At 47.1% G+C, this 21,299-nt stretch overlaps 1 protein-coding gene across 4 annotated transcripts; it reads left to right on the top strand.

The window, feature by feature from the left end:
* The first annotated feature begins 3,559 nt into the window (after positions 1–3,559).
* On the top strand, positions 3,560–21,299 carry LOC129700581 (tRNA methyltransferase 10 homolog A-like). Of its 4 annotated transcripts, none has more exons than XM_055641201.1 (8): positions 3,560–3,826; positions 5,909–6,189; positions 13,363–13,525; positions 14,820–14,891; positions 18,345–18,419; positions 18,959–19,108; positions 19,299–19,404; positions 20,835–21,299. In XM_055641201.1, exons 1-8 carry the CDS (start codon positions 3,575–3,577, stop codon positions 21,101–21,103), a joined length of 1,368 nt encoding a protein of 455 aa, XP_055497176.1. In that variant the 5' UTR covers positions 3,560–3,574; the 3' UTR covers positions 21,104–21,299. The 4 variants fall into 4 exon arrangements, with proteins under 4 accessions (XP_055497176.1, XP_055497183.1, XP_055497190.1 ...); XM_055641208.1 differs by having other exon boundaries at positions 5,909–6,171; XM_055641220.1 differs by having other exon boundaries at positions 3,696–3,826; positions 5,905–6,189.

The raw sequence follows: 21,299 nt of genomic DNA on the forward strand, positions 1-21,299 counted from the left end.
CAATGCTGCTGAGAGTTTCCTTGGGAATTTTTTTTAGTCTTAAATGCAAAATGTTATAAGCCCAGAAACCCTTTCCATTTAACACCAGCTTCACTGTCTGACCTGAATAATAAGCCTGCAAATTGTAGATCTCTGACTCCCTCATGTGGTCTGGACACAAGAAATCAGGCAGCTCCCTGACCCACTGAATTACTCAAGCATACTCAGGAATCCAGCATCTGCAGTTCCTTGTTTCTGTGTAAGTAATTCAAAGTGCTGAAGGAACACAGTAGGTCAGGCAGCAACTGTGGCGGGAAATGGACAGAAAAGGTTATTTCAAAGGTTCAAAGGTTATTTTATTGGTCACATACACCTAGGTGTAGTGAAATGCTTCTTGCCATGCAGCACATAAAAAAAGAATACAGACATAACAGTAATAAAGAAATTTAAACATAAAAACATCCCCCCACAATGGTTCCCATTATGAGGGAAGGCACAAAGTCCAGTCCCCATCCCATGTCCACCCATAGTCGGGCCTATTGAGGCCTCCACAGTTGCCTTTAAGGAGGCCCGATGTTTCAGGCCGTTCTCGCCGGGTGATGGTGCTCCGGCGTCGGGAGAATCCTCACGGCGGCATGGGATGCCTGGAACGGCCGCTTCCCTTACCGGAGACCGCGGCTTCTGAAGCCAACAAGGCCGCGCCGGATGGCGATCTCATCGAGAAATCCCAGGCTCCCGATGTTAAGGTCAGCGCCGCCGCCTGCAGCTGGCCGCTCCACAGTCCTGCAGCTCCGCGAGGTTTTTATCGGCGGTCTCAGCTCACCGGAGCTCCAGCGCGGCGACCCGGGCAAGGCATCGCCCGCTCCGCTCCGCGATAGCGCTCCAGCGCTGTGCTGCCGCCGAAGCCGAGGTACTGGGCGGACCCCTCAAGAAACGCCGCTCCAGGCCCGCTGGTAGGCCGCGAGGACGGGTCGACGGTGCAGCCTGGAGAAAAGCTGCCTCTCCGACCAGGTAGGGACCCTGAAAAGTAGTTTCCCCCTTCCTCCCCCCCCAACCCCCACATAAAAAAGACTAGAACTCCAAAAACAAAACACTAAAACTCACCAAAAATTAAAAAAAAGAGAAGACATTTCGGGTTTGGTACCTACCATCAAACAGTGCTATAAGAGTCAGTGGTCGAGCACACGTATGTCCCATCATGGTCAAGAGGTGGGTATGAGGGGGTGTCCAAGAGCTGACTCCTGGCCTGGATTAGAGGGTTTCAGCTAGTGTGAGGTTGGACAGATTCAGATTGTTTTCTAAGGGACGTTGGAGGTTGCGAGGAGACGTGAAACATTATGAGAAGCATAGATAGGATAGACAGTCACGACCTTTTTCCTAGGGTGGAAATGTCCAACTCTAAAGAATATATGGAGGTTGCGTGACAGTCGAGGTCACGACTCGTGACCCATACTGTTGCCATGCAACGCCAAGCCGTGTGGAGTACAAGCGGTAAATGTCAGGTAAGCACATACTATGACTGTCAGTAGCCAACCCTTCTTCTGCCCCAGCATCTGGACTCCGCACTCTTGCTCCACACTCACGAACCCCAGGCCACCTTTCCCCGTAGTCGGGGGGGGGGGGGGTAGGTTTACGGGGGAGTTGGGTCGGGTGGGGTAGGATCGGGGGAGGGGGGGTAGGGGTCGGGGGGGGGGGGGGGGTGGGGGTGCCAGTGGGGGGGGGAGCGGTGGTGGTGCAGCACTGTCAGTGACTCTGGATGGGCAGAGAGACCAGACTGTCCCCAACTCTGCTGCCGGACGTTGCCGGGTTTTCGTCCCCGTGTGTCCGCAGCTCCGCTCCACCCGGCCCCGTGTGTGGGCGCTGCCGACCCACAGCAAGTGACACTACGGCTGCACAGAGGGAAACGGGACGGAAGGTGGCCGTGGCTGGACAGCGCTCACCCCCGGGGCCGCTAACACCTTGCTCTGGTTCAGAGCAAAGATTCGAGAGCGCTCAGTCACCCTCCACAATTATTTACAGCGCAAAAATTGATCATTTCGGTAGTTTTTAAACAGGTAAGAGAGTGCACATTTCGTGTATTTACAGTGTAGGCCGGAAGCTGCCACGTCCTCCAGACGGATTGAGCTGCTCCGTGCATACGCCCTTTGACCCGATGACCTTACGTGCAACCCCTTTATAGTTACAAGGTGACGGGGAAAGTTTAAAGGAGATGTGCGGGCAAGTTTATTACACAGAGTTTGATGGGGGCCTAGAATGCACTGCCAAGGGTGACGTTGGAGGCAGATAGATAGTGGCATTTGAGGCTTTTAGATAAACGCATGGATCATGAAACGTCGCCTATTTTAACGCTGGCCATAATGTCCGGCTGAAACCCTCTGAGCCAATGGACTTGTTTGTGTAGCTTGTATACTGTTCTATGTTTTTCTTTATACTATTCTTACAACAAATGCCAAGCACTTTGTCCAACCAGCCTGCAACTGGTCCAAAACGCTATATAAATAGACTGGCTAACTTGCACCCAAAAAAGGGACAGCAAGATAGAGGTGATCTACAAGGCCTCTCTCCAGGTATGCTTACCCTATGCTACCTGAATCGCCATTGGGAATCTGCCCACAGCCAGGTCTGCGAAAGCCGCTCAATGGGGGCTTTAAAACGCGATTTTTTACTAGGCTGTACTAATCTCAGATGTTCAGCCTAGTCCATTAACGAAAAATCGCTGCAAGACCCGGTCAGATCGGTATTAGACTTTATAGGCTGCGATAATATAGCGGTAATAGTTTAAAATTAGGGGTCTCATTCCGCAACCTTTCGCAGTTGCAGGGTTTTAGAAAGTGGAATTAAAGGTATCCCCCTTATTTTTACATTAAATGCCCCCTCCATATACACCTTTATATCAAGTTACTATAAGTAGTTCATTTTGGGCTATACTATCCCAAGCCTTTTTCCTGACGGCCACTGAACGAGGGCACTATGTATGACCCGATGACCTTACGTTCAAACCCCGCGCGTTACAAGGTGACGGGGAAAGCCGATTTAAAGATGTGCATTTACGTTTACAGCAATTGAACACAGAATTCCTTCCATGGGGGCTATAAATTAATGCCAATTAGATGACGTTGTTATATTGTGAATATTTGTGAATATCTTTGGAGGCTTAGGCTAGAAGAAGGGTTAATCTTTCCTTAAAATGGGCTATTTCCTTCGCTCCAGCTTTTTTGTAATGTCCCTCTGAAAATCAATAGGGAACAGCATGCTAATTTACCGAGTATGAAAATGTAGTAACTTTTTTAATACTTGTTCTTATAAAAAATTTGGTGCAAATTGGCTTCTTGTTATGTTGTTTTTTCTGATGTGCTATAAAATGCAGACTTGACTTTGTTCTGGCTCAGCAATTTAGAGGTGAGTCTACAAGACGCAATGGCGTTGCCCTTGACAGCAGTTTTGATGACAATGTTGAGGTTAGAATGGAGTGTTGCAGGGCCACGTGTTGGAGGATGGAGGATGGAGTGGGTGGGAGCTGTGGAGAAGTGTTGGAAGGAGCTGCTGCTTTACACCGGGCGGTGGTGGATATAGATCAGCTCCTCTAGTATCTTTGATGATCTTTGGCGGTGGAGGAGGAGGTTTGCGGGACGGTCGCCGCTGTTGTGCGCGGGGTGATGACGCTGCTGGTGGGCCGGGCTGGGCCGGGCTGGGCCGGGCTATAGGAGCTCTAGGCCCAACCAAACATCCTATAGCAGAGCGGGCTGCGGGCGGATCAACACTCACTCGCTCGCCGGCTGTCCGTCCGCCCGCTTACTCGGGGTGGGTGATCGTCTCCATCGCTACTCCCGCCGCCTCGTTGTTCAAGGTAATCGCGGGGACGCGCGCTGCTGCTGGGCGGAGACGGAGACGGAGACGGCGGCGGCTCAACGTGGAGGGACCCGCCCTTCGGCCCATCACGTCTGTCCTGGCCCCGATGCCAGGCTGAGCTAGTGCCACCTGCCAACCCCCCACCCATGCCCCTACCTCTTCATGCCCCTCAGGGTGGCACAACAGTTGCTGTCTCTACCTCCAGCAATCCCTTCCATTGTAGAACAGAACCAGCTGTTACGTTAAAACAAATTATTCCTTCAACTTCAGCGCAGCGGTAGAGTTGCTGCCTTATAGCCGCAGAGACCCAGGTTCGATCCTGACTACGGGTGCTGTCTGTTACGGAGTTACTATGATCCTGTGACCGAGTGGGTTTTCCCCGGGTCCCCTCACACTCCAAAGACGTCCTGGTTTGCAGGTTCATTGGCTCGCTGTAAATTGCCCCCAGTGTGTAGCAAAGAATATAGAGCAGAGCTCTGCTCTATAATCTTTGGTGTGTAGGGAGGGGATAGGAAATTGGGATAACATAGAACTAGTCAGAACAGGTTATTGATGGTTGGCATGGACCTGTTGGGCCGAAGGGCCTATTTACATGCTGGATCTGTATACTAAACTAAATTGCTGTCACATCTGCTTCCACCACCACCCCTGGTCAGTGCTATAATGCCCTGTTTCCATAATACTAATTGGATTGAACCACACTGCCCAACCGTACCACTGCAACGATCACCGGGGGCAGCACAGTGGGGAAGCTGGCAGAGCTGCTATCAGGGTTTGATCCAGACCTCGATCGGTATCCTCCAGGTTCTCCTCTCTCATCCAAAAGATGTGTGGGTTTGCTGATCAATTGCCCCCAGTGGGCAGGGAGGCGTACCTGCTTAACGTGGGCAAATGGAGTGAGCATATATTGGTATCTCGGTTGGCACAGATGTGCTGAAAGGGCCCATTTCTTAGCTGTATGTTTCTGAGGCAGGCGGCATGTGGGTCTTTATTGCAAAGAGCTTGGCATTTAAGAATAGGAATGTTTTATTGCAGCTGGAGAGGGTTAAGTCACACTTGGTATACTGTGTATAGTTTTGATCCCCTATCCCACCACAAAGGGTAAAGTGGATCAGTGGTGATGGGAAACTGGCACAGAAGAATTGAAGCCAGCATAGATCAAACATGTTCATATTGAATGGAGTCACGAGAGACTTTAGATGCTCTAGAATCATAAACAAAACATAGTGCTAGTCAGGCAGCCTGTAGAGGGAAATGGACAGACCATGGTTCGGATCAGGAACTTTCAGTCTATTTCCTTCCTCAGATGCTGCCTGACCCCCTGAGATTCTCCAGCACTTTGTTTTTGATTATATTGATCATACAATAGAGGGTTGTGGCGACCACATTTGTCGGAAATGTTTCTCGGAAAACGGGTTTCTCGGAAATGTACTAGTAATTTTTTTCCATCATAGCGTCCTACAGTAGGGAAATAGGCCCTTTGGCCCAACAAGCCCATGTCGACCAAGTTGCCCCATCTACACTAGTCCCAGCTGCCCGCATTAAGCCCATATTCCTCTAAACCTTTCCTATCCATGTACCTGTCCAAATGTCTTTTAAATGTTGTTATAGTACCTGCCTGATCTACATCATCTCGAAACTCAGACACAAAATGCTGGAGTAACTCAGCGGGACAGGCAGCATCTCTAGAGAGAAGGAATGGGTGACGTTTCGGGTCGAGACCGTTTTTCGAAACGTCACCCATTCTTTCTCTCCAGAGATACTGCTTGTCCTGCTGAGTTACTCCAGCATTTTATGTCTATCTTCGGTTTAAACCAGCATCTGCAGTTACTTCCTGCACATCTGGAAACTCATTCAATATACTTTGTCTAAAAAGTTGCCACTCACGTTCCTATTAATCTTCTATCTGCAGTATATTGAATATCTGCCTGGGTGTGGGAATAGTGTGGATGGGGCATCTTGGTTGGCATGTTGTCGGGTCGAAGGGCCTGTTTCTGCGTTCTGTGACAGATTTTATTTTATAATTTCTTAATTATAATTGTAAAATGTGTTAATTTTCCCGCTTATTGTGATGAGGTAGCATACTGTTTTTGAAGTCCTGTCCACGATGGGATCTGAAGCACATGGCAAAGGTGTAGAATCTTCTGCAACCTTGATGGAAGATGAGAATTCGAAGGATTGCAAAGTGGAACGGAATGGAACCGGTAACTGCAAATCTATTGATGAGAAAAATCAACTGAAGGAGAATGAATGGAGCATTAGCAGAGGGGAACCCATATCAAAAAGACAGATGAAGAAGTTAATGAGGGAGAAACGATGGCATGACCAAAGAGATCAACGCAAGTATGTGTTATCAGACAAGTATGTCTCCATTTCACTTTCAGGAGTCAAGAGTGTTTAATTATCTTATGTACTAAAACGGAACAATGGAATTCTTACATGTAACATCACAACGGGTTTGCAAGCACAGTATTCAAAAGATAATATAATAAACAAATATTTTAAAAGTTCAATATGATAAGAAAAATCCAATTTGTGCAAAACAAAATCCTTAGTTCAATCCAGGCAATCCGGAGTTTAGTTGGAGTTCATAGCGTTCAATAACCTGATGGTTGTTGGAGAGAAGCTGTTCCTGAACCTGGATGTTACAGTTTTCAGTCTTCTATACCTTCCCGGTTGCAGGAGTGAAATGAAAGCATGGCGAGGGTCATGCGAGTCCCTGATGATGCTGGCTGCCTTTTTGTGGCAATACCTCCTATAGATCCCTTCAATGGTGGAGAGGACAGTGCCTGTGATGGACCAGGCAGTTTTTCCCTCAGGCCCCACACAATTTTATCATAAACTATACTGTGGGACCCGTTGGGAGGTTGGGGGGCGGGGGGGTTGTTGTGGGGGGAAGGGGGTGGGGTGGGGGGTGTGGGGGGGCGAGGGGGTGTGGGAGGTTGTGTGTGTAGGGGGTATGTTTGGGGGGGTGGGTGTGTGTTGGGGGGGGGGCATGTGGGTGGGGGACGGTGGGCGGGGGCAGTATGTGTGGTGGGCTGTGTAGGGGGTATGTTTGGGGGGGGGGGGTGTGTGGGGGGGGGGGGGGCGGCGTTGTGTGGGGGGTGTGTAGAGGGGTGTGGGGGGGGGGAAGTTGGGGTTGGGGGGGGGATGGGTGTTTGGGCGGGGGGGGAGTGAGCTTGGGGGGGGGGGGAAAAAAAAGACGGGGGAAGAGCCATGGGAGAGAGGGCGGCATCACTGGGGAGGGGGGAAGAGCCAGCGAGGGAGACCAGAGGGGTAGTGGCTGGAATGGGGACTCACAGCAGGCGCTGGTGCTGGTGTGATGGGGACTCACAGCGGGCGCTGGTCGCTGGTCGTTCTCAGCCTTGATCAGAGTCTCTGCTTTCCGTTTGGCGACATCTCCAACTCCGGCCTGGGTCTCTGACACTGGGGCTGGGCTGAGTCTCCCATGCTGGGCTGGGCAGAGTCTCCGACGCTGGGCTGCTTGGGGCTGGGCTGAGCTGTCCAAAAGTCCGGTTAGAAACCTCCGCCGGCCATCCTCAGCTGCAACAAAGACGCAATGGCGCAGGAAGGGGCGGACCGTCCCGGGGAGTGACGGGGAAGAGACTAGTTCACTCGGCGCTGACTGGCAGGAGACGAGATCGATCTGCGCACGCGCAGTTTTTAAGGTTTTTAAACCTCGCTAACTTTTATGTCATTCAACTGATCGGAATGAAACGGTGGACTCGCAGCACAGGAGAACAGTGAGTGAACTGGTGAAAAATCGTAGCGCTATCGCGAACCGTTTTTGCGCTAATAGAAAGACCGCAAAACACGGAAAATAACAAGATCAGAGTTCTGGTTATGTATTAGATAGATGAATGACAAAATCCCTCTATTCTCAAATCGAATGCTGTGACATTTATCAGTATGTCGCAATCTACAATGTATATCCTTTATTTTTTGACGTTCTAATATTCCCCAGCACACTTGTCTTCAATTCTGAGAGAGTAGCAAATGTACATTGCTGAAAATAATTAAGTCTTCAGGAAACAATGATAAACTTGCTGTTGAATAATTAAACTTTTTGAGTGCAGGGTGGAGTTTACTGTTAGGACACAGAAAGTACAGCACAGGAACAGGCTTTAGCCCACAATGTTGTACTGTTGTATACTCCTGAATACTTTGTATACTTTGGCAGGCTTCCTTGCTGTCCTCAACTCGAGCAATCTTGTAGTCTGCAAACTTGCCTACCAACCCATCTACACTTATGTACAGTGCCCTCCATAATGTTTGGGACAAAGACCCATCTATTTATTTGCTTCTGTACTCCACAATTTGAGATTTTTAATAAAAAAGAATCACACGTGGTTAAAGTGCACATTGTCAGATTTTAATAAAGGCCATTTTTATACATTTTGGTTTCACCATGTCGAAATAACAGCTGTGTTTATACATAGTTCCCCCCATTTCAGGGGACCATAATGTTTGGGACACATGGCTTCACAGGTGTTTGTAATTGCGAGGTGTGTTTAAATACCTCCTTAATGCAGGTATAAGAGAACTTTCAGCACCTAGTCTTTCCTCCAGTCTTTCTAGAGCCATTGGAAACTTTTATTGCTGTTTAACAACACAAGGACCAAAGTTGTGCCCATGAAAGTCAAATAAGCTATTATGAGACTGAGAAACAAGAATAAAACGTTAGAGACATCAGTCATACTTTAGGCTTACTAAAATCAACTGTTTGGAACATCATTAAGAAGAAAGAGAGCACTGGTGAGCTTACTAATCGCAAAGGGACTGGCAGGCCAAAGAAGACCTCAACAGCTGATGACAGAAGAATTTGCTCTATAATACAGAAAAATCCCCACACACTTGTCCGACACTCTTCAGGAGTCAAGTGTGGATTTGTCAATGACCACTGTCCGCAGAAGACTTCATGAACAGAAATACAGAGGCTACACTGCAAGCTGCAAAGCACTGGTTTGCTGCAAAAATAGGATGGCCAGGTTACAGTTTGCCAAGAAATACTTAAAAGAGCAACCACAGTTCTTGGATAAAGGTCTTGTGGACAGATGAGACAAAGATTAACTTATATCGGAGTGATGGCAAGAGCAAAGTATGGAGGAGAGAAGGAACTGCCCAAGATCCAAAGCATGCCACTTCATCTGTGAAACACGGTGGTGGGGGTGTTATGGCCTGGGCATGTATGGCTGCTGAAGGTACTGGCTCACTTATCTTCATTGATGATACAACTGCTGATGGTAGTAGCATAATGAATTCTGAAGTGTATTGACACATCCTATCTGCTCAAGTTCAAACAAATGCTTCAAAACTCATTGACCGGCGGTTCATTCTACAGCAAGACAGTGATCCCAAACATACTGCTAAAGCAACAAAGGAGTTTTTCAAAGCCGAAAAATGGTCAATTCTTGAGTGGCCAAGTCAATCACCCGATCTGAACCCAATGGAGCATGTCTTTTATTTGCTGAAGAGAAAACAGAAGGGGACTAGCCCCCAAAACAAGCATAAGATAAAGATGGCTGCAAAACGGGCGTGGCAGAGCATCACCAGAGAAGACACACAGTAACTGGTGATGTCCATGAATCGCAGACTTCAAGCAGTCATTTCATGCAAAGGATATGCAACAAAATACTAAACATGACCACTTCCATTTACATGACATTGCTGTGTCCCAAACATTATGGTGCCCTGAAATGGGAGGACTATGTATAAACACTGCTGTAATTTCTACATGGTAAAATGTATATAAATAGCCACGGTGAAATGTATAAAAATGGCCTTTAATAAAATCTGACAATGTAAACTTTGTGATTGTTTCTATTACAAATCTCAAATTGTGACGTACAGAGGCAAATAAATAAATGATGGGTCCTTTCCCAAACATTATGGAGGGCACTGTACATCACAAACAACTGAGGTCCCAATACATAATTCCTGCAGACCCTTGCACCGCAACCATCTTTCCTCTCTATGTGTAAGCCAATTCTGGATCCATATGACCAAGGCATCTTGAATCCTATGCATCTTAATCTTCTGAATCAGCCTACCTTGGGGGACTTTATCAAATGCTTTGCTAAAACTATGCATATAACATCCACCACCTATAAAAAATACTTCCACATCAGGCAATAACAGCAGGGGGAGAACCAGGGTTAATATTTTCAGTGACCCACCAACAGAAGTGGAATAGTGAGAATACAGGGGGAGTGCTGGAGAGAACAAAGGGAACATGTGTGACAGTGGTGTGCAAGGTTTCCAGATGGCACTGTGCTTTCAGAGCAGTCTAGTTATCAATAAATGAGGGCAGTTTGAGAGAAAATGAAAAATAATAAAGATGCTTGAACAATGGAGGACATTACATCTGTTGCTGAAAATGTGTAACAAAGGATGCAGAAACCTTTTTTGCTTTTATCCCCTATAAATGCTCTTCCAATGTATCCCACCCCATGTGCACCCATTTCTCTCACTATCCCACCCACCTTTGCCCCTTCTCCTCTGTCTCCTACCTACATTTCACTCCTTTCCATGTCTCCTTTTCACCTTCATCTTAACATCCACCCATCTTCCAATCAACCCCCACCACCCCTTCACCTATATCCACCAATCACTTGCCTGACTTTGTCTTGTCTCCACCTTTTTTCAAGCTTTCTCCTTTACCCCAATCAGTCTGAAGAAGTGTCTCGACCTGAAACATTGCCTATCCACGTCCACCATAAAAGCTGCCTGACCTTCTGAGTTACTCCAGTACTTAGCTTTTTTTGTATACCAGCACCAGCATTTCCTTGTGTCTCCATCTAGACATGTTGATTTATCCATTTTAAATGCAGCTATTCCTTTATATCAATGGTTAGTGCACCTAGAATCGTAATCGCGGTTCATTTGTGGATAGAGTGGATGTGAAGAAGATATTTCCACTAGTGGGAGAGTCTTGGACCAGAGGCCCTAGACTACGAATAAAAGGACATACAGGTGCACAACCTTTTATCTGACAGCCTTGGGACCAGACACTTTTCGTAATTCAGAATTTGTCGGTCTTCAGAATGGAATTTTTTTAGCGTAGATTTTAATGGCTGGCTCAGTGGTAGAGTGCTCGGCTCATATCCGCAAGGTCGCGAGTTTGCGCCTTGATCCCGGCAGTTACTCGGTCGCGAGTTTGAGTCTTCAATGTCGTTTTTTCATGTAGAATAAATGTTTGTATGAAATGCAGTGTAGGAGAGGTGTACTGACTGTGTGGGCAGAACTTTGGAAGTGATTGCCCACCAGTCTAAAACGCCGCTGTGTCTCCCTGTCCCTGGGATAGCAGGGGGCGATCAAACAGCACAATACCCCCCTACCCCTCCAACTCCAGAGGAATCCGCTCCCTGATGGGCCGCTACGGCGACAAGTGGCAGTTTGCCCACAGCCCGAGCTGCGCCACCCCAAGAACACCTTGCACACCATCAGCTTCTGCCCCTACGTGTTCCTCTGGAGTTGGAGCGGGGCTGGGCTGGAGTTGCTGCTGGCTGTGGGTCTCTGGGATCTCCGTGCTTGCAGTGGGCCTGGGGGTCGCTGTCCCGTTGGTCCTGACGTCTCCGGCCACCCCCCTGGACTGGAGCTGAGACTGGGAACTGTACCGCCCTTGCCCCCTCCCTCTGCAACTGCAAACAACCCCACTCTCCTGCAAGGGCAGTACAGCTCCCAGAGGATAGCAGGTGGCCGGAGACGTCAGGACCAACAGGAACCTGCTCCCCGATGGGCCCCTACGACGCCCCGAGCTGCGCCCCATCATCCGCAACCCAGGTTCCTCTGTAGTTGGAGCGGGGCTGGGCTGCTGCAGGCTGTGGGTCTCTGGGTTCTCCGTGCTTGCGGTGGGCCTGGTGGTCGACGTCCAATTGGTCCTGACGTCTCCGGTGACTGCACTAGCCTGCTGGCTGCCATCGCCGACGTGAAGACAGTACAAAGCCCCCGCGCCGGTGCAATGAGCGGGGAGCTGGAGAGGGGAGGGATGGGGTCACACACATGGCCGGGAAGCAGAGGGGTGTAGGTGGGGTGAAACTGAAGGGAGCGACAATCTGCTGCTGCCTGCATGCTGAGTTAGAAAGTTCCCACGCAAGACTCACGATACACTGTGTATCGTGTCTACCGTGGGAACTTTTTAACAGCGGGCAGGCAGCAGCATATTGTCAATTATTAACCCTCCCGCGCAATATACTCTCACCTTCTCTTTTATGGATGGGGATTTAGTTCCTGTTTCTTCGAGGACCGACCGGAGGTTCCGCTGTCACCTCTGCGGGCCGCCCTCGGCTAACGGCCTGTCTCCCCGTCCCTGGAATAGTAGGGGGTGATCAAACAGCACAATACCCCCCTCCCCCTCCAACTCCAGAGGAATCCGCTCCCCGATGGGCCGCTATGGCGACAAGTGGCAGTTCGTCCACAGCCCGAGCTGCGCCACCCCAAGAACAAGACGTACCCCTTGCACACCATCAGCTTCTGCCCATACGGGGAGCGTGTTCCTCTGGAGTTGGAACGGGGCTGGGCTGGAGTTGCTGATCTGGGATCTCCGTGCTTGCAGTGGGCCTGGGGGTCGGTGTTCCATTGGTCCTGACCTCTCTGGTGACTGGCACTGTGCTGCTAGCATCGCGACGTGAAGACAGTACAAAGCCCCCGCGCCGGTGCAATGAGCGGGGAGCTGGAGAGGGGAGGGAAGGGGTCACACACATGGCCGGGAAGCAGAGGGGTGTTGGTGGGGTGAAACTGAAGGGAGCGACAATCTACTGCTGCCTGCACGCTGAGTTAAAAAGTTCCCACGCAAAACTCACGATACACTGTGTATCGTGAGTCTACCGTAGGAACTTTTTAACGCAGCTGGCAGGTAGCAGCATATTGTCAATTATTAACCCTCCCGCGCAATATACCCTCACCTTCTCTTTTATGAATGGGGATTTAGTTCCCCTTTCTTCGAGGACCGACCGGAGGTTCCGCTGTCACCTCTGCGGGCCGCCCTCGGTGAACGTTTTCAAGGACCTTTCTTCAAGGACCGAAAAAATGTCGCTATTCGGAGGTTTTCGTTATTTGGATCTTCGGATAAAAGGTTGTGCACCTGTATATTTAAAAAGGAGATGAGGAGAATTTCTTTGACTAAAGGGTGGTGAATCTATGGAATTCATTGCCACAAAAGACTGGAGGCCAAATCAATGCATATTTTTAAGGCGGCGATTGACAGGTTCTTGATTAGTATGGATGTCAGGAGTTATGGGGAGAAGGCAGGAGAATGGGGTTGGGAGGGAAAGATAGATCAGCCATGATTGAATGGTGGAGTAAACTTGATGGGCCAAATTGCCGAATTCTGCTCCTAGAACTTATGAACAAGGACCTGCAGATGCCTGAATCTTAACCAAAGAATATATGGGAGGACCTGCATTTTGTTCTGTTCACCTCTTATTAACAGAGGTTTAATACAATTAAACTAACTTCTTTCCTCTCACTCACTAACTAGAATTCCAGGTTTAAACTCATCACTGTTGACTGATCTTTTTCTTCCTCTGGAGTTAGGCAGAGGCGAAAAGAAAAGAAACTTCAGAAGAGGCTTGAACGTCAAACTCGGAGCGAGGATGGAATTGAAGAATCTGCCGTAAAACGCCTCAAGAGGGATGTGACTCCAAGTAACATCCGTGTGGCACTGGACTGCAGCTTTGATAGTCTAATGGCGTTAAAGGTGAGGAAGATAGCATAGTTAGAATTCACAGCTCTCCACAGCTGGAGAGTTCACCATTGTAACATGCAGCTGTGTGAGACATTGGTTAGGCTGCATTTGGGGTATTGCATGCATTTCTGATTCTCCCCCGTTCCAGGAAGGATGTTGAGGGGAGGGTGCAAAAGAAGTTTACCAGACTGTTGCTTGGATTCATAAATTCTAGGAGCAGAATTAGGCAATTCAGCCCATCAAGTCTACTCCGCCATTCAACGATGGATGATCCATCTTTCCCTCTCAATCCCATTCTTCTGCCATCTCCCCATAACCCCTGACACCCTTACTAATCAAGAATCTGTCAATCTCCACCTTAAAAATATCCGTTAACTTGGGCTCCACATCCTTCTGTAACAATGAATTCCGCACTCTCTGACTAAAGAAATTCCTCCTTGTCCCCTTTCTAAAGGTATGTCCTTTTAGTTTGAGATTTGGATTGTATTCTGTGGAATGTACAAGGTTCAGGCGGGACCTAATAGAAGTATATACAATTTTGAGAGGCACAGATAGGGTAGACAGTCAGAACCTTTTCCCCCATGGTGGAAGTGTCAAAGACCAGAAGGCCTAGCTTTAATGTGAGAAAGGCAAAGTTTAAAGATGTGTGGGGCAAGCTTTTTACACAGAGGGTGATGGATGCCAGGAACACGCTGCCAAGGGTGGTGGTGGAGACAGATGTAATTGTGGCATTTAAGAACTTTTAGATAGGCACATTGAGTTATTCGAACAGTCCGAAGAAGGATCCCGACCCAAAACGTCAGGTATCAATGTTCTCCAGAGATCCTGCCTGGCCAGCTGAGTTACTCCAGCACTATACGTCTATTTTGGTAAACGAGCGTCTGCAGTTCCTTGTTTTCAAAAAAATGTTTGATGTCTTGTGAAAGGAATAGTCAGAAATTAAAAAATCTCACTCTCTGCTCTTTTTTTCTTACCATTCATCATTACTCTATCCTATTCTCCATTGAAAGAATAATCTCTCAGTGTTGCCTTTTGTCTGTGTTTAAAAACAGTGAAGTCAACAGATGATTTTCATAAATGCACTTCATGTCTGTACCCGAGTGTGTGGTGTCATCTCATTCTGTTCTCCCGGTACTGAATTAGCTTTGTGCAATGTACTGATGAAGAATGCTGTTTGAACTAATAATGTGATGCCATCTTATAATGCTTTCCATATTTGTCTTATTTTGATCCCTGGATCTATTTTGTAATTCACATAAAGGTTAAAGTGTGTGCACAATGGTTAAAATTGTTTTATTTAATGTAGGATGTCAAAAAGCTGCATAATCAGATTCAGAGGTGCTATGCAGAAAATCGAAAAGCAATACATCCTGTAAAGGTGAGATTCTGTAATCAATTTCCATAACTTCTCTGGAGATCAGGGAAATGTCAAGTTGAATTTCACTAATGGCTAACTAACTAGGTGGCGTAGCGGTAGAGCTTGTTCACAGACAGTGCACTGTGTTACATTAAAAACTGCATGGACACGGTCACAGTGGACAAACGCATCCGGGTCTACCCCAACCAGAAGCCCTGGATGACCCAGGAGGTCCAGCGGCTGTTGAAAGAGAGGAACACCGCTTTTAGGTCTGGTGATAGGGCTTTATACAGCACGGCCCGAGCAACCTGAAGAGAGGCATCAGAGAGGCCAAATCAGACTACAGGAGGAAGATAGAGGACCACCTGGACAGTAACAACAGCAGGCAGGTGTGGCAGGGGATCCAGTATCTCACCAACTACAAGACCAACCTTGGAGCTGCTGAAGGTGACGCCTCGTTGGCAGAGGAGCTGAACCTCTTCTTTGCTCCCTTTGAAGTGGAGCCACCCGAGACAGCCACATCACACCACATGGTCCACAGCAGCCTAACCCTCAAGATAGAGGAGCATGAGGTGAGGCGCACGCTGCGGGCCATCAATCCAAGGAAGGCTACTGGACCCGACGGCGTCTCTGGACGCGTGTTGAAGGACTGCGCAGACCAGCTGGCTGGGGTCTGTACGAGGATTTTCAACCAGTCTCTGGCCCAGTCCACTGTCCCACCCTCGCACTCACACCAGTGGTGGTGATGAAGTGTTTTGAAAAACTGGTCCGGGGTCATATCACATCACTCCTGCCCCGAAGCTTTGACCCCCACCAGTTTGCGTACAGAGCGAATAGATCTACAGAGGACGCTGTAGCCACAGCTCTCCATGCTGCACTGTCCCACCTGGAGCAGCGGGGGAGCTACGTGCGGATGCTCTTTGTGGACTACAGCTCTGCTTTTAATACCATCCTTCCCCACAAACTGGTGGACAAACTGGGGGACTTGGGACTTCCACACTCCACCTGCATGTGGATAAATAGCTTCCTGTCGGGTCGCAGCCAGAGAGTCAGAGTGGGCCATCACACATCCACGGCCCTCAGCCTCAGTACCGGCTCTCCACAGGGCTGCGTGCTGAGCCCCCTGCTCTACACCATCTACACACATGACTGCACCCCCGCCCACCACAGCAACACCATTGTCAAATTTGCGGATGACACTACGGTGGTGGGACTCATCTCCGGGGGGGACGAGTACGCCTACCGGGATGAGGCGGAGCAGCTGACAGTGTGGTGTGGAGAAAATAACCTGCTCCTCAACACCTTAAAGACAAAGGAAATAATAATAGACTTCAGGAAGAATAAAACGGACATGGTACCATTGATTATCTGAGGGGACTGTGTGGAGAGGGTGGCGGATTTCCGCTTCCTGGGAATCAATATTGAGGAGGACCTGACGTGGAGCGTGAACACCACTGCGCTGCTGAAAAAGGTCCAGCAGAGACTGCACTTCCTGAGGGTGCTCAGGAAGAATAACATCACTCAGAGACTGCTGCTGTCCTTTCATCGGTGCTCGATTGAGAGCATCCTAACATACTGTGTATGCGTGTGGTACACCAGCTGCACAGCAGCTCAGAGGAAAGTGCTCCAGAGGGCCATTGACAACGCCCAGAGGATTGTCGGCTGCCCTCTCCTTACCTTGGAGGACTTACACAGTTCCCGCTGCATCAAAAAATCCCAGAGTATTATAAAGGACATTTCCCACCCCGGACACTCCCTGTTTGAACTGTTGCCGTCAGGCAGACGGTACAGATCTACAAGGACAAGGACAAACAGACTTAAAAACAGTTTTTACCCCACTGCTATAAAGGCACTAAATGTAGCTGCCAAGGAACGCAGGGGCGATACAGACTAAGGGACTGTGGTACACTGTGAAATCGACAAAAGGATGTAGGGTTGGGTGTTTACGCGTGCTATTTTCATGATATTTATTTTAGTTGTTTATCTTTTTTTAATATTTTACATTGTATGTATTGTTAGCTTTTAGAAATGTTTGAATGGTGCACTGACTGGCTGACATTTTTAAGTTTCGTTGTACATGGTTCATGTTACAATGACAATAAAGAAACTATTCTATTCTATTCTTGTACATTCTCCCCGTGGCCTGTGTGAGTTTTTCCGAGATCTTCGGTTTCCTCCCACACTCCAAAGGTTTGTAGGTTAATTGGCTTGGTATAAATGTAAAATTGTCCCTAGTGTGTGTAGGATAGTGTTAATGTGCGGGGATCGCTGGTCGGTGCAGACTCAGTAGGCCGAAAGGCCTGTTTTCACGCTGTATCTCTAAACTAAACTAAAACATCCAATTGTTTCCAGTACTAGGTAACCTTTACAGTTAATTTTATGTAATGCAGGTGAGATTATGAAACCATTTACAAATAATAACATCATATCCCAAACATTAGCAATTAAACAGTAATTACTGTTGCAATGTAAGTAAATCAGAAGCCAATTTAACGTGTAGGATGGACCCACAAACAGCAATATGAAAACAATTTTAATTTGCCTTTATGAGGTTGATAAACATCCTGATACCAGAGAGACTGTTTCACTGTCTTTCTTTGTCAACAGCTGAGCAGTTCCTTCTTACAAAACAAAAGTATAAATCAGTGATTTTAACTAACCACTATTCTTCACAGTGCATTGGAACAATCTTTAGATTGGAACATGCACAAAATTAGGATATAAGCTAATATAAAAACATTTTTTTTGAAAACTAATTTAAAAATAAGGGGTACATAATGTGCGCACAGTACATAGTCCACCTATAGAGTCGATACATTATTTCTAAACTATTTTTCTCAAGATAATGGTTAATAGCCACCAAGTTAATAGCCACCAAGTTTTAATTAATGCACTGATTTCTGAAGATTAGTGGGGAGGTGTTGAACAGATAATGTCTGCGCAGCACCACATAACCAGTTACTTCTGTAGAAACAAGGAACTGCACATGCTGGTTAGTACATAAGAGGGCACAGAGTGCTGGAGTAACTCAACAGGTCAGTTAGCATCTCTGGAGAACATTGATAGGTAACATTTCAGGTGGGAATCATTCTTTCGACTGATTATGGGGGCGGAAAGAAAGCTAGTAATGGAGATTTGCAGGACTAAGCGTGGCAGGTAACACGTGGACGCAGGCCGGGGGGTGGGTGGGAAAGGTCAGATATAAAAGTAGACGGTGTGATGCAAGATTGAAACGTTGCGAAATGCGAGTCTAGGAGAAAGAAAGTAGGAGGAAGAGAGTGGGGGGAGGGGAGGAGGAGGGAGGAGAAATTCCTCCATGCTTCTGGATTTTCTGACATAACCGTGTATTAGGGATCTCCAGAAGTTGGTGTGAGTTCCACACTGTAGCCGCTACTGCAAGTGTTGAGTTTGTAATTCTCAGGATTTCTGAATCTTGTAGGTAGGTATTAATTCTGATTTTTCCTTTTTCACTAGATGTATTTGACCAGTCATAATGGACAGCTGAAGAAGAATATGGATGAGAATGATAAAGGATGGGTCAACTGGAAGGTATAAAGACAGTACACATGGAAAATGTTGTGATTGATTGGTCTGATGACCATGAGTCATAGTTTCTATTGGACTGTGACTCCCCACCACTGGCTGCCTCGGAAAAGCAGCCAACGTAATCAAGTCTTGTCCCACCCTCTGCTCCTGTCTGGCAGAAGGTACAGGAGCTTGAAAGCGCGCACCCACCAGACTCGGGAAGAGCTTCTTCCCCACTGTTATCAGACAACTGAATAAGTCCTGCCTTAAACTAGGGTACTGTCCAATTCACCCCATTGCAGACATTGGACTTTGTCTATGGAACTGATGCACTACAATGCTGAGAATTATATTCTGTACTTCTGTATCTTCCCCTTTGCTATTGTACCTATTGTATTTATGTATGGTATTATCTGGGCAGACGGGACTAGTGTAGATGGGCATCTTGGTCGGCGTGGGAGTTGGGCTCTAGGGCCTGTTTCCACTGCAAATTGACAAGGATGAATTACTAACAGTAATGACCTGCTTTGCAATTTAATATTTTTACTATATTATTTTTTTAGGGAATCACTGTTACTCCGAACCATTTCAGTGAAGTAATACAGAAGGAAGATTTGATTTATCTCACCTCTGATTCCCCTAACGTGCTAAGTGAGCTGGATGCAAGCAAAGCTTATGTGATCGGTGGCTTGGTGGACCACAATCACCACAAGGTAATCTGCACCTTCCATACCCTGAAAGCTAGCATTCTTTGAGATTGGCAGTCCTTTGCAGTACTTTTTAAAGTGGCATGATATAAATGTTTAAATCTATTCTTAATGTTACAATCCCACTTGAACAAAACAATGAAGTGGTTTGAGCCAAAGTTAAATGATCCTTGTGTTTACATGACTGCCATTCCAGGGTTTAACATATGAGAATGCACTAAAGTTGGAAATCGCACATGCCCAGCTTCCTCTTGGAAATTATGTGAAGATGAATAGTCGCAAAGTCTTGACGGTTAATCATGGTGAGTAATGTAATGGTCTGTGACAAAGACACAACATAGTAAAATAAACAGTTGATCTTACAGAGGTGTACAAAATCATAAGAGGAATACTTCAGGTAAACGCACAGTCTCCTGCTCAGAATAGGGGAATCGAGAACCAGAGGACATAGGTTTAAGGTGAGGGGGAAAGGATTTAATAGGAACCCGAGGGGTCACTTTTTTCACAAAGGGTGGTGAGTGTATGTCACAAGCTGCTAGAGGACGTAGTTGAGGCAAATACTATCGCAAAGTTAAAGAAAGATTTTGACAGGTACATGGATGGGATAAGTTTAGAGGGATATGGGTCAAATGCAGGCAGGTGGGACTAGTGTTGATAGAGCATGTGTTGGTCGGTGTGGGCAAGTTGGGTCGAAGGGCCTGTTTCCACATTGAATAACTGACTATACAGCACAGGACCAGGTCCTTCAGCACACAATGTTTGTGTCGAAAGCCAAGGTAAACTCATATAATCTGCTTGTGCGTGATCCATACCCTCCCCACGCCCCTCCATTCCCTACTTATCCATGCCTGCCATTTGGTCACCCTTGCGGTATGTTCCAGGAACCCTTCACGCTCTGCGTCTTTAAAAGGAAGCCTCGGTCATCTTTAAATTTTGTCCCTCTCCAATTAAAGCAATGCTCTCTAATCTTGGACATTTTCACCCTGGGGAAAAAAGGTTCAGACAATTCTTCTTGTATTTTTATATACTTCTATCAGGTCTCCCCTGCACTCCAGAGGAAACAACCCAAGTTTGTCCAATCTCCCCGTCGCCATAGCTATTACCCTGTAATCCAGGCAGCATTGGGGTAAACCTCTTCTGCACCCTCTCCAAAGCATCCACATCTTTCTGTAATGGTGCGGCCAGTTATGCACGCAATACTCCATGTGCAGCCCAACCAAAGTCCTGTAGAAGTGCATCAAAATTTCCGGATTTATATACTGAATGCCATCACCAATGAAGGTAAGCATTCCATAAGCCTTCTTTACCACTCTATCTACTTGTGTTGCACTTTTTTCAATAATATGTAGAACATAAGGTGCTGGAGTATCTCAGAGCAGGTCAGGCAGCATCCCTGAAGAACATGGATAGGTGAGGTCTCAGGTCACTGAAGATTGGTTCCGACCCAAAACATCCATGTTCTCCAGGGATGCTGCCTTATCCAGGGATACAACTGAGTTACTCCAGTATTTTGTGTCTTTCTTTGGTATAAACCAGCATCCTCAGTTCCTTGTTATTACATGCTGCCTGACCTGTCGAATAACTCCAACACTTTGTCTTTTTTATTAAACAATAGTCACTTGCTGTTTTAAACCCCCTCCAACTGGTGTCAATAGCTTGAAGAGTAGACACGAATAGAAGTTGGCCATCCTTTTGCCCGATTGTGAAATGGGAATTATTTTTGTCTTTGCAGTGTTTGAGATCATCCTTGCGTACTTGGAGAAGCAAGATTGGGATAAAGCCTTTTTCACAATCCTGCCACAACGCAAAGGAGCAGTCCCTGCAGGAGAGAGCGATGGCACTGAACAATACTGTGTCGGTGCCGACTCGGATACTTGTGACTCCTCAGAAACCAGGACTGCTGCATCAGAGACTTGTCCACAAGAAGACAGAAATCCCATTGACTTAAATTGCGAAGAGAAAAGCACAGCAAGTAAGGAAGATCAACATGGTGAAGTGTAGACCTTTCTCAAGTTGATTCTATATTTGACAATTGCTTTGTAATTTTATTTATTTGCAGACATTTGTATGGCTTAATGATGCAAAGCAAGTCTTTCCATTTGGCTTCATAATCCACCTATTATCACATGTGATGTTTAAATCACAGTGAGTTTGGAGAAATATTTTTAGTAAACAAATTAAATGAATCCAAAGTATG

The sequence above is a fragment of the Leucoraja erinacea genome, chromosome 1 (genome assembly GCF_028641065.1).
Source record: "Leucoraja erinacea ecotype New England chromosome 1, Leri_hhj_1, whole genome shotgun sequence".
NCBI lineage: Eukaryota > Metazoa > Chordata > Chondrichthyes > Rajiformes > Rajidae > Leucoraja > Leucoraja erinaceus.

What these genes read in the sequence shown, in the direction of transcription:
- LOC129700581 (XM_055641201.1), top strand. Translation starts at nt 3,575, where the DNA reads ATGATCTTTGGCGGTGGAGGAGGAGGTTTGCGGGACGGTCGCCGCTGT. An exon ending in CCGCCGCCTCGTTGTTCAAG is followed by an intron (nt 3,827 to 5,908) that starts GTAATCGCGGGG and finishes GTGATGAGGTAG; the next exon opens with CATACTGTTTTTGAAGTCCT. An exon ending in ATAGTCTAATGGCGTTAAAG is followed by an intron (nt 13,526 to 14,819) that starts GTGAGGAAGATA and finishes TATTTAATGTAG; the next exon opens with GATGTCAAAAAGCTGCATAA.